Here is a 13044-nt window from a genome sequence, read left to right on the forward strand (position 1 = left end):
CTTCTCGTGGGAACTTGTTGGATCTTTGTTTAAGAGTCATCATCTGGAATATTTGGCTAGAACAAAACAATCGCATCTTTAATCTTAATTGTTCACCTATCTCTTCAATATTTACAAGTCTGCTAATATGTTGCTTTCTTGGCTTTCAACAGATTCCGAGTCTCGTCAGCAAGATACTACAGAGGTCTCACTGAGGATCAAGCGCTCCCTCAATTTTCTGAGCACCAGAAATTCAGATCTTATTGGCGATTCGGCGCACATTACTGATCCAGAGTAGTTCTACTCTACTTGCTGCTGGGCAGGCCTGTGTCTCCAGACGGTAGCTTTCGCCGGCCCAGCCTGTCTTTTTTACTCTTGTTTCTTTTCTACTTTGTACTATTTCTTTCTCTATTTTTCTCATCTCTGATGAAGATTCAGAATATTGTTATCTTTAGACCTGCTAGTTGTTTCTTCTCCGTTGTACCTCTCTATACTCTTTTTTTTAAATAAATTAATGATTTATCCACTTTTTTTTTTAAAAAAAGAAAAACATTTACAAAAAGAAAAAAAAATGAATAAGAAGTAAATGATGATAACGAGAGAAAAGTAAAGGAAAGAAAAATGAAATAGGAGCATTCTGATATTACAAAAATTAAGAAGATAATTTGATTTCTATCATGATTTGTAGAGGAAATTTAAGTATATGGAGTAATTTGTTGATCATTGTAAATGTGATATGGTCTTTCACGTCAATTTATAAATGTTCAAAGACCTCTAAATTATGTTTTAAGTAAATTTCACCCAATGCAATTTGTATATTATTTAAATTATATATATGGATAGATATATAGTCATTCCAAGTTTTTTTTCTTTTCTAAAAAAAAAGCTATTTTATTATCATGTTTTTAAGACTTTTATGTGTTGAGCCAGACAATTGATGGATTACAATGTGAGCTAACTCTAAAAAAATAATATTACAATTTACATATGTAAATAAAATAAAAATGTTAAATAATTCTTTTATTATTCCATAATATTTATCTAAATAAACAAAATTCAAAAGTGATGGTTCCACCTCTAAAGCCAACTGCAGCCTTACCTTTCCAATATCACTTTTCTTATTTTCCCACATTTGCCAAAAATAAAAATTAAAAACTGTGGGTCCCACAAACCACTTTTGTTAATAAGACCATGCTCTCTAAAGCTTTTGGAAATCACCAACAATGGCAGCACCACTACACTTCCTCGTCCTCCTCCTCCCATTCTTCTCCCTCTTCCTTGCTCCGGCCTTCTCTTCCGGCCAGACGGAGCCCAAAGTTCCGGCGCTCTACGTCTTCGGTGACTCCACGGCTGATGTGGGCAACAACAACTATTTGCCTGGGAACAACGCCAAGGCCAATTTCCCCCACAATGGAATTGACTTCCCTTTCTCTAGACCTACTGGAAGGTTCAGTAATGGCTACAATGGCATTGACTTCTTGGGTGAGCTCTTCTCTCTTTGTTTTTCCTTTTGTTTTCTGATCAAAGCTTGCTTCTTGCTTTACTTTGATTTTCATGTCATTCTTATTGTGTACTTGTTTTTTTTAAAAAAAAACTTGTGAAATCTTATGTTTTTGTCTGTAAATTATTATATGTATTCTACTTAAGTAAAGTTCCTTCTTTGCTTTCTATTTTTCCTTTTAATCATATACTTGCTTTACTTTTCAGTATCATTCTTAGCGTGTACTTTCTTTTCAATGGTTTTTATTTTATTTTTAGTCATACAGTTTGTTGTTTCAATGGTTTCTATGTTTTTGATGTAAATCATTGAAATATTTCATCATTTATCAGTCTTAATTCTAATTAAATTTACTTCATTCTTTGTCTTCTGTACTTTACCAGATCATATAATGGCTCTTGCTTTACCTTTTTCAGTATCATTGTTAGTCTTTACTTATTTCAGTGGTTTGCACTTTGTTTTTATAATTTCTTCTCATAGATTGTTTTGTTTCAAGGATTTTTTCTTATAAATCATTAAAATCTTTCATCATTTACTAAATTCAAATTAAATCAAGTTCCTTCTTTGCTTTTTGTTTTTAATCAGATCATTAGATCAAAGGCTGCTTCTTACTTTACCTTCTCAATATTATTTCAATGGTTCTTATTTAAATTTCTTTTATTAGATCGTGTTGTTTTAACAATTATTTTTTATCTTCTGTTTTTGCATATAAATCATCGCAGATGGGATCATTTATCATTCCAGACTCTAATTAATTTAAGTTCTAACATCACCTCTGAATATGCACTTTTGCTCTTATTATTATTTTTTAAATGTAATACAGTCTTAATGGACCATGGATTTCGTGAGGGGAGAAAACTCTATTTCTTAGAGAGGCAAGAGCTTGATATTGATATATTCACTATTCCTTGTATAAATATCTTTTCAGAAAAACATTTTTTTAAAATAAATTTTGATATTCTACATATTCTTACAGACAATGAGTCAAACATATATATATATATATATTTTGATATTTTTACACATGCGTTTAATGGAAGTATAAATGAGAAGCAGGTTTCATGGAAGAGGATAAAGACATAAGGAAGAATAAAAAAATTATAGAACAAATATTATTAGGAAAAAAAAAAGATATTGCTACAATATTGTATGCATTTATGATATCTTAACTGAGAGGCATATATGTACACACTCCAAAGATTTCAGTGAATTTGCAAGCTTGAAAGATTTCATGATTTCAAGGAGGTGTAGGGGGAAAATATCTTTTCTTTAAACGTGTAGTGGAGAAGTTGAGAGGGTTGTCTGGTCTTGATCAAAGTTGTGCATTGAGAAGTGGGGGCCAAGTGTCTCTTGTCTTCTTTTTTTTTTAATATTTGATATAATATTGTCCAAAGCCAAATGAGCAGCCATTGATGGCAGTCATACTCATGCTGCTTTTTCAAAAGGGTGATAACAGTTGTTATCTATTGAGAGCACTAATTGTAAACAGAATTCTAGAAGTCTGCCATCTGATAAAATGTCCAATTGTTTAGTTTAGAGGCTTACATGCTTTTGTCTGATATATAATGTATAAATAATTTTTGTGGGGATAGAAATAAATTTATAAAATTTGTTTTACTTTTTTATTTAATCAATTGAAAAAAAGTGATGCATGTTAAAGTAAATAACACACTTTATAAAGAGTAACCTTTATCACAGGAATAATCTCTGCTCCAAATCTTAAAGGTACATTTGAGGGATCCACCTGTGTATATCTGTTAAGATTTAATTTGCTGATGCCTTCCAAACTAAGAATTGCTTTGAATTATGCCGTTAAAATATTTACTTTGGGATTCTTCACTTGCAATTAATTGAACAAAGTAAATTGTTGTGGGAAAAAGGCAAATGTATCATTTCAGTAACTAAATATATAATTTGCCTAACTAGAACAAGGATTCCTGAGATATTAATTAGGCAGTTTATTTAAATGTGCCACATATGTAGATTCATCATATCTTGAAGTTTGAGGTAGGGAAAAATGCAGGGTAAGTGACATGTTCATAGAACTCTAACATTTATATGCAACCTAACTGTCTTAGATTTTGCTAACATTATGTTATATGTTGATTGGAATCAGCAAGGCATGTGGGATTTAAGAGGAGTCCACCACCTTTTCTTTCTCTTGCTAGCAACACAAGTCATGACATTATGCGAGGAGTGAAAGGGACAAATTTTGCCTCTGGTGGATCTGGAATTTTGGACTCAACAGTAAGTGCATCTCTGTTATTTATTTATTTATTTATTTTTCTGATGTTTCTTTATTTCATTTCATTCTTCCTAGGGATGGCAGTGTCATCAGTACTTGCGAAAAAATTGAATTTCCAAATCTACCCGTGTTTAAGATTCTCAATCTCAAATCCATCCTATACTTGTTTATAAATTCTACAGAAATTTCCAAACCCATCCAAATATGCTAAACTCGTTCCATTTAATATTTAAATTCAAATAAATTAATCATATATCTTTATGAATTTGATGTTTGCATTTATTTCAAATAATCATTGCCATAGCTTTAATGAATTTTATTGACTTATAAAATTTCTTACAACTGAATATTTGTTAATATAAAAAAATTTCATTCTCTAATATACGTCATCAACATCTAAAAACTCTGTAAGCCATGATTACAATATAAAATCATTGACAAATCACTTCATGGTACTTGAAAATTGATAAATATTATCAACTAACTAGTCAAAACTAGGATATCAAAGTAAATGTTGTAAAATTATAAGCTAATTTCGACAAACTTGTAAAAAACATTAAAAAAAAATAAAGTAAAATATATGAGAATTTCTACAAATTTTGAATCTTTGAAGTGATAATATTAACATTAGAATAAGGCAAAAGTGTTTCAATGTGTGTGTAGAGGTGGGCACGGGCCATCCGAAAAACCGGCCCGGCCCGTGCCCGGCCCACCGGTTCAATGACCCGGCGGGCCGGTTCATTAGACGGGCCGGTTACGGTTGGGGTTTTCCCAACCCGTGACCCGGCGGGTTGTCAAAACCCAGTTGGGCCCGGCGGGCCGGGTCAAACCCGGTTCCAAACCGGTTAATGTTACTTTGTTTGTTTTTAATCACTAAGTATTTGTTGGTCGTAGGGATTTGAACCCATGATCTTGAACTGAGATAAGACCCAACCACTGAAAGCTACGATTTGTTTTTTAATATTTATTGGAAAGAATTATATATAGATAGATGTAGGATATGGATTAAAATAATTTATATATTTAATTTATAAAAAAATTAAGAAACCATATAATAAATTAAAAAATATACAAATCAATTAATAAAATATCAAAGTATCAAACAATAAATTTTTCATAAATATTTTTTTAAAAAAATAATTATTTTTGTTAATTGTCTTTTTGGGCTCATAAAGACTAAATCTCTACATACTTACACTCTTAAATCCTCTCTTAAAATAAGCCTTGATCTAATTTGTCACATATATATTAGATTATTTTTGTTTCAATTTATAAAAATAAAAAAATAAAATTACAAAAAAATTGTTTTTTTAAATTATGTAAATCAATTTATAAAAAAATATATTAGTAAAAAAGAATATCTTTTGAATAATGGTTCACACCATATTATTTTTGATTTGTAACTTTTTTTCAATGACAACATGATAAGACAATAATAACCCTATTGTTGAGAGACCAAAAGTAAAATCTGAAGCCAACCCTAATTATAATAAATAAATAAGTTGATGATAACTTCGATTTAAAAATAAGAATACTACTTGATATATACATTTTTGTTGCACTTAAAAAAAGTGTGCTTAATAATTTAATTTGATAGATAAATAAATTAAAAAAATGTAGTTTTTTATCCTTTTTAAAATTATTTTTGATATGTCTTAAAAATTTTTTTAAGTTATTATAAATTATTTTTAAATTTTTTTATTGTTTGGGATTAAATTTTAAAAATATATTGTAACTTCTTTATAGTTATTTATGTTTTAAACTAAAACAAGAAAAATTTGTAGGTCAATTGATTAATGTTATTTTCCCATGTGAGAATCACAGGTTGAACGCCCATCCATTCTAGCGTTTTTGTTATTTACAAAAACCCGCGGGTCAAACGGGCCTGGCCGGACCCGGCGGGTTCTGTGCTAAACCGGGCCGGGTCCGGTTCATTCACAGAATGAACCGGACCCAGCGGACCTACCGGGTCAACCCGGCCCGACGGCCTTCCCCTGTAGCACGGGCCGGTTTCGGGTCCAGCTTCCGGTGAACCGGACCCGGCGGGTCGGGCCCGGTGTGCCCGGTTAACCGGCCCGTGCCCACCTCTATGTGTGTGTACAAGATTGGGTTTTTTAAATCATTGATATGGTTATTTTATTAGGGTTTAGGTAGATCCTACACCTGTCAAATCCATGTAAATTGCCATCCCTATTCTTCTGTTCTTATTGGTTTTCTCATAAAGGTTTACCACTTTGAATATGTTAGGGAAGCACCAATAGCACCATTTCCATGACAAAGCAGATACAGTATTTTTCAACAGTTCGGTCACAACTTACTCAACGATTGGCGATTGAGCAAATTGACGAATTATTCTCTAAGTCTCTTTTCATTATAAGTAGCGGGGGAAATGATATATTTGCTTACTTCTCACAAAATAGATTCCCAAATGTTACTGAAAGGCAAAACTTCATTTCTAGTCTTATCACGAAATACGGGGATCATTTGAAGGTAATTTCAACAATTTTTCTCTAAGCATAATATAGTATATGATTTGTTACTATTCAAACTTTTGTATTTCCATTTAATTGACATTTTTGACATTTTGTTCAGGAACTCTATGCTCTTGGAGGTAGGAAGTTTGGTATTGTTGATGTTCCACCTCTGGGATGCTGTCCTTATCCGAGAAGTTTAAACCCCACTGGTGGTTGTCTTGAAATGTTAAACGAATTGGCACAGGAATTCAATGGTGCTTTAAAGGTTCTTATGAATGATGTGAGTTCAACGTTGGCAGGGATGAAATATTCTATTGGAAGTTCCAATGCTGTTGTCATGAATATAGTTAACAACCCCGGAGCTCTTGGTAAGTAAATGAATTTATACTTTTCCATATGATTGCCTAAGCTCAAACTGGCAATTTAAAATAAAATATAATGCATTTTATTTGTTGACTGTTATAACCTGTTAAGTTTGTAGACAAATAAAAACTATACCAACAAGTTTAGAATAAATGATGACAGTTTAAAAAGATGAACAACTCTACTAGATATCATTTGCTTATGTTCAAAATGGGAACAGAGGATACTTATGAAAGTCTCAGTTCAAATATAAATTGTGTGGTGCTTTTGTGACATGTAAAATGAAATTTTAAGCCGCAAAATACTCTGATTCATTTTAGGCACTATTCCTAGTTTGTGACATGTAAAATGAAATTTTAAGCCGCAAAATACTCTGATTCATTTTAGGCATTATTCCTAGCTGGCTTACACAAAAGAAGATGCATCTTGTTTCATTATTTATTCATTACTTTTTTCTTTGATGACCCTATAGGCTCTTATTCCCTATAGGCTCTTATTTGTGATTCTTTCAAGCTCATTTACTGCAATTTTGACTTTGCCATTCATGATTTTATACATTTACTATATATTATGAAAAGAGGAAGGCATTAAACTATGTTTATTATTTGGTACTATTTATGATATGTAGAACCTTATGTCAAGTTCAAAACAGTCCAACTCATTTTGGGAGTCATTTCTCACTGGCTTATACAAAGAGATTACATCTTTGTTAATTGTTTTTTATGCGTTTGATGACCGTGTAAGCTCTTATTTGTGATTCTTTCTTGCTCCTTTGTTGCAATTTTTGCTTCTCAGTCCTTGTGGTGAACTCTATTGCTCTTAATCTTGCTAAGATTTTGCAAAAGGTTTAGTTTATCAAAATGCCGAGATTTTCCTGCTCTTTACCAGAAATTCACCAGCAAAGTATTTCTGTATCCCCGCATTCTACATTATAGATATACATGCAGTTGCAACAAATTGTAAAATTATCACGGAAATGTCTTCTTGTTAAGATCACTGTCAGCATATAAACCAACTTCATTTCCAAAATAAAACTCCATATTCTGCTAGTAATATTTTTCACTTTTGTTTCAGGTTTTAAGGAAACAAAAACTGCATGTTGCGGATTTGGCAAGTTCAATGGCGAATCTGGATGCACTCCCAATGCTACAGTTTGTTCTGATCGGCGCCTTTACTTATTTTGGGACTTGCTACACCCTACACATGCAACAGCTAAGATTTTTGGACTCGCAGTTTATAGTGGCCCAGAGCAATTTGCCAGTCCTATCAACTTCAAGAAATTAGTTGAGGATTATAACTAAGATAATTTCTCTGTATTGAAATGGCTCTTGTGAATGAACAATCCGTTTAGTTAAATGGAAAAGTTCTTCTTTGAACAATGTTTCTTTGTTTGCTTTTTTGGGCATTTTTTCATTAGGTTAAAAAAACATCTGAGATGTTTAAATTTACTAGTTTTCAAATTTTGTTTTAGCTTGTGATCAATGTTGGAGTTACAAAGTAATTTTTTTGGAATCAAAAGAAATACAGAGCTTTGAGGGGTTGCAATAAACATTGCTGAAAAGTTTTTGGCAAACCATCACGAAACTTGATGGGAATAATCTCTATAAAATTCCAAGATTTTTTTGTTGAAATTGCTGGGCAAACAAGAAAAGAAAGTCGAAACACACATGCGCTTGAATCATTGATGTGGGCGAATGGGTCTCATGGATCTTCTAATTGATTGCACGAAAAAAAGATGGGAACCCCAATTAAAAAAAAATTTTAGTTCTAAATCTCAATTGTTAATATGTACAATTGAGGACCATACTCTATTTATAAAAAAAATTACGGGGCTAAATATAAGCATACCCATAATAGAGCTAAAGACCTTGCTCTTAGAGCCCTCTACAATCGACATTCTGCCTTGCTTAGGCAGAATTCGTTAAAATGAGCTCAAAGAGCAAGGGTCCTATGGTCAAGGAATAGGGATTTCAATACAAAGTTTTCTCATAACTTTGGTCACATTAGGAGCCACCATAATAGAATTACTTCTGTTAAGAACAATAGTAGTATTCTTCACACGGATAATAAGTGCATTAGTGATTGTTTCATTAATTTTTACTCTCAACTTTGGTCTCCCCCCTACCCCCCTATTTTACCTTCTGCGTGCTTTCTCTAATGACCTTAATATTTTAGTAGAGAATAACAGAGAGTTCCTGATCAGACCTTTAACTAGGAGGGAGATTTACCAAACTATTAAAACTATCCCTAAGGGCAAAAGCCCTGAACCTAATAGTCTTAATGTTGGAATATTTTCAAAGAGCCTTTGATTAAAGTTATCCTTCATCTTTTTTAAACTTCCTTATCCCCAATTCCTGGTGTAGAACCTATATAGCCCTCATTCCCAGAAAAGACTCCTTTAGTTTCTAATTTTAGACCTATTTTGCTTTGCAGTGTTTGTTACAAAATTGTTTCTAAAATTCTTTCAAATCGCTTGAAAAACGTTATTCATAAGTTAGTTAGTTTTGAGTAGTCTGAGTTTATGGAGGGTAAAACCACTTTTGATAATATTCTAACAGTCCATAAGATTGTTCATTCCCTTGAATTTGATGCCAAGTCTCACCCCTAGGATGCTTCTTAAGGTCGACATAGAGAAGCCCTATGATTCTATTGAATGGAATATTGTTCTTGCTACCCTTACTCTTATGAACTTCCCTAAGATTTGGATTTCCTGAATTAAGGCTTGCATTACTTCCCCTATTTTTTTTTTTCTTGTCAATGGTCAACGCTCAAACTGGATTCCTACCCAAAGAGGCTTAAGACAAGGGGATCCTATCTCTATCTTCCTGTTCATGCTGGTTTCCTAGAATCTTACTGCCATGTTGAATTTTGGTCTCAGAAATACCATGATTCTTGGTTTTGATATGAAATTATTAACTCTGGCCAGTTAATAATTTCAACCACTTGATGTTTGTGGATGACTTGATTATTATTACAAGGTCTTCTAGATTTGTTGCCAAGTATTGCAAGCTTTGTTTAGATATCTATAAAACTTTAACTGGCCAAAGTCACAATTTTTCCAAATCTGCTATTCACATGCCTACTTGGTATAAATAGAAAATTATTTCATTTGTTAAGAACATTCTAGCAGAGTATGGAAATTGGGTCTTTTCCTTTCAAGTACGTGGGGGTTATGATATCTCGTAAGAGACTTCTTGTTAATCAATGCAACTATTTGATTGAGAGGGTTTCTAACTATATCAAATCTTGGAACCATTCTCAAATGTCGATAGGTGGTCGTGTTGTTCTAGTTAATAGCTCTTTAGTTTCCATTCCTTTTTACCTTTTGTCTTGTTACCATATCCCAGATACCACACTTGAATCTATAACCAAGTTAGCCAGACATTTTATTTGGGGTAAAGGTAGTAATAATAGCGACATTTCTTACTTAAGTTGGTCAATTACTTCACTTCATAAGTCTGAGGATGGACTTAGCATCAAAAATTTAAACACATGGGGTTGCTCTTATGTCTAAAAATCTTTAGGCTCTTCTTAATGCTTAAGATAAGCATTGGATTAACATTACTTGGTTGAAATATGGGGATTTTTGGTTATGGTCTTGTTCTTCCAAACTAAAATCCTCTTGGTTTTTTAAAATTCTTTGCAAAATAGTTGTGAATTTGAGAGCTCATTGTTGGATTCATATTTGCAATCCTTACCTCACAAATTTTTTGAAGGATCCTTGGCTCTTTGACATCCCCCTTGCTTTTAAACCTTCTTTTATTAACATGGAGTCATGGACTGTCTACTGGATTCCTTAAATGTGAATGATTTTGTGTATGATTATAGACTGAATCAGGAAGATCTGAGGACATTATTAGGTAACCAACTAGACTGGTCTGGGTTTCCTTGGTTGAGATTTAACTTAACCGGTTCTAACCACTAGGCCTACACGGTTCATACCTCTTCAGGAAAACTTTCTAGTGCTATCTATAGTTTTTTAAATCAGGATTCTTTTGATGGTTTCCCTAGTTGGAATGGGTGGCATATATTATGGAGATTGCAAGTGCCTCCTAGGGTTAAAACCTTCTTATGGAGGCTCTTGCATGGTTGTGCTCCTACATTTGGCTTCTATTACAATCTTAACAGTAGCCCTTCCATGCTTTGCCCCTTTTGTAATTTGAATAATGAAACTGATAACCATGTTTTGTGGAAATGTATCAAAACCAAAGAGTTATGGTCATTGGTAGCTTCTATCACCCGGATTATCCTAAACCATGAAGAGTCCTTTCCAGATGGTGCTTGCCTTATTAAGAACTGGAAGATCTGGATGGGTAACAAAGTTTTTAAAGCTCTTTTGGCAGCATGTGCTTGGTCCATTTGGAAAGCTAGGTGCAACCTGGTTTTTAATAAAGTTCAGCCTAGATTCAGTGATATTTTTCAACAGGCTTGGAGGCTAATTGATCATGCTATCAAAGGTTCTCACCATATGAACAGGGAAGTATCCTTTTGCTTTCTTAATGTCAATACTGTTAAGGTCTTTATTGATGACACTTGGATATGTAATGCTTCTCCAAGTGGCTTGGGCTTTGTAATTATTGTTAATGACTCTAGAATTATTTTAGTAGGTGCTTCCCCAACTGCCAGTGAATTGAGCTTTCCAGTTGAATTACAGCGCAACCAATGGATTAAGACCACATATCATTTACTTTCATAGTTTATCTGTTATGCAACTCATACATCATAAGGAGGAGACTGTCTCATAGAGATTGGAACATGACAATAATGCGGTCAGATATCTGTTTTCCGATATGTTAGATGTTGAGCTTCAATACATTTTAGAGTCCATGAACTATGTTGTTGATCTCCTATCCCATCATGGTCGAAGAAGCCATTGCATTTCGCTATTCTCTAGGGGACTAGATCTTCCCAATTAGTTAAAGAATGCAACTCAGGAGTGGGGCCTTGTTTTTTGAATTGCTGGTCGTTATTTTGTTTTCTTTTTAATGGTTATTTTCTAGCTGTTTGTTCAGCTCCAAAAAAAAAACATCCCACTATAAATCAAACTCAATCTCATAAAAACTAATGATTTTCAACAACCATTTATATTTTAATCTTAGATTTCAAACACAAAAAAAATAAAAAAAATAAGAGAATTGATAATTAAAGAGCACATAAAACAATTAATACCTTTGATAAGCAATCAAAAAAGCACCCAAATGAAGCAAATGAACAGGAAAAGGGCTCCAAGAATCGCCAAAGAAAAAAAAAGGCAACGGATAAAACACTTGGAGACACAAGTTAAAGAAATCAACCGCTTCAGAGAACTGCAGAAAATATATATATATACACACATATATATACTAGTGTAAAGGCCCACGCTAATGCTGCAGGTGCAATATATCACGATAAATTATTGTTAAAATAGTACAAATTATATCAAAGAAGACATCGATAATATATTTTTTAAATCATTTTCAGTATGAAAACTATATTGTCAAATTGAAAATAAATTTGAACATTTAAAGTTTGAAGCTGCAATAGTTTTTGTGATTTAAAACCTAAGTTAGATATAAATTTAAATATAAATTGTAGTTTTTAAAAAAAATATACATAATGGACTTTGGTAGCTAGTGTGACCTTTAGAAATGAATACATACTCTTTATCATTTAGGCATTCCTTGACAAATATAAGCACAAAATTTAGATTTATTCTAATTCCATTGGCAAATATTCATTCTCTATCATTTAGAAATGAAACCTACAATTATCTAGGTTTCTTAATATTATGTTAGGATCCAGTGCACCATTCACATGCCACCCTTGTGTGTCTCCTATTCCTTATCTTTCCATTCCTAACACTTGCTTTTCTTTTTATTTTTATTTTTCTTGTTATGTTTCAAACTTGATAAACTGATATCTAGATAAGAAAGAGAGGTCCTTATCTCAACGATAAACCAACCCACACATTGGTCAATATATATATATATATATATATATATATATATATTATTGGTTATCCTTGCTGCAATAGTAATTCTAATTATATTCAAATAAATAGAGAAGGGTTGAGTATAGAAATTTAATTTTTATAGTTTTAGTTCCACTCTGTTCACATCAAAAAATATTTGAATGGAATAAATTTTCTTTTTATCACTAGAAGAATATATTCTCTAATTTTCCTAAAAAATGGCATGTCTTTTCTCCCAAATTTAGTGTTTTGTTATGTTTTTGGACAAAGGAACAAAAAGAAAAGACTCCATAAAAAAAAATCTCCATCAAGATTTCACATGCCATCATTGTGTCTCTCCTATTCTTTGTCTTCGATTCATAATACTTCTTTTTCTTTTTGGTTTTATTATCTTTGTTCTATTTTCAAATTTGGTAGACTGATGTGCAGATAACAAAGAGAGATCCTTTTCTCAAGAACAAACCAACCCACACATTAATCAATATAATATATATATATATATATATTATTGGTTATCCTTACTGCAGTAGTGATT

The 13044-nt window shown here is 32.4% G+C and overlaps 1 protein-coding gene across 1 annotated transcript; it reads left to right on the forward strand.

Annotated features, from left to right (window-relative positions):
- The first annotated feature begins 1202 nt into the window (after nucleotides 1–1202).
- On the forward strand, nucleotides 1203–7938 carry LOC120255355 (GDSL esterase/lipase At4g16230-like). The gene is made up of 5 exons (XM_039263193.1): nucleotides 1203–1461; nucleotides 3594–3724; nucleotides 5970–6212; nucleotides 6315–6564; nucleotides 7634–7938. Exons 1-5 carry the CDS (start codon nucleotides 1203–1205, stop codon nucleotides 7858–7860), a joined length of 1110 nt encoding a protein of 369 aa, XP_039119127.1. The 3' UTR covers nucleotides 7861–7938.
- Nucleotides 7939–13044: the final 5106 nt, after the last annotated feature.

This window comes from Dioscorea cayenensis, unplaced genomic scaffold, assembly GCF_009730915.1.
Source record: "Dioscorea cayenensis subsp. rotundata cultivar TDr96_F1 unplaced genomic scaffold, TDr96_F1_v2_PseudoChromosome.rev07_lg8_w22 25.fasta BLBR01000968.1, whole genome shotgun sequence".
NCBI lineage: Eukaryota > Viridiplantae > Streptophyta > Magnoliopsida > Dioscoreales > Dioscoreaceae > Dioscorea > Dioscorea cayenensis.

Bases quoted from the DNA above. Each gene is read 5' to 3' on its own strand.
- LOC120255355 (XM_039263193.1), top strand. From the start codon at position 1,203: ATGGCAGCACCACTACACTTCCTCGTCCTCCTCCTCCCATTCTTCTCC. The intron at 3,725-5,969 runs GTAAGTGCATCT...TGAATATGTTAG, and splicing joins CTGGAATTTTGGACTCAACA to GGAAGCACCAATAGCACCAT. The intron at 6,565-7,633 runs GTAAGTAAATGA...CTTTTGTTTCAG, and splicing joins TAACAACCCCGGAGCTCTTG to GTTTTAAGGAAACAAAAACT.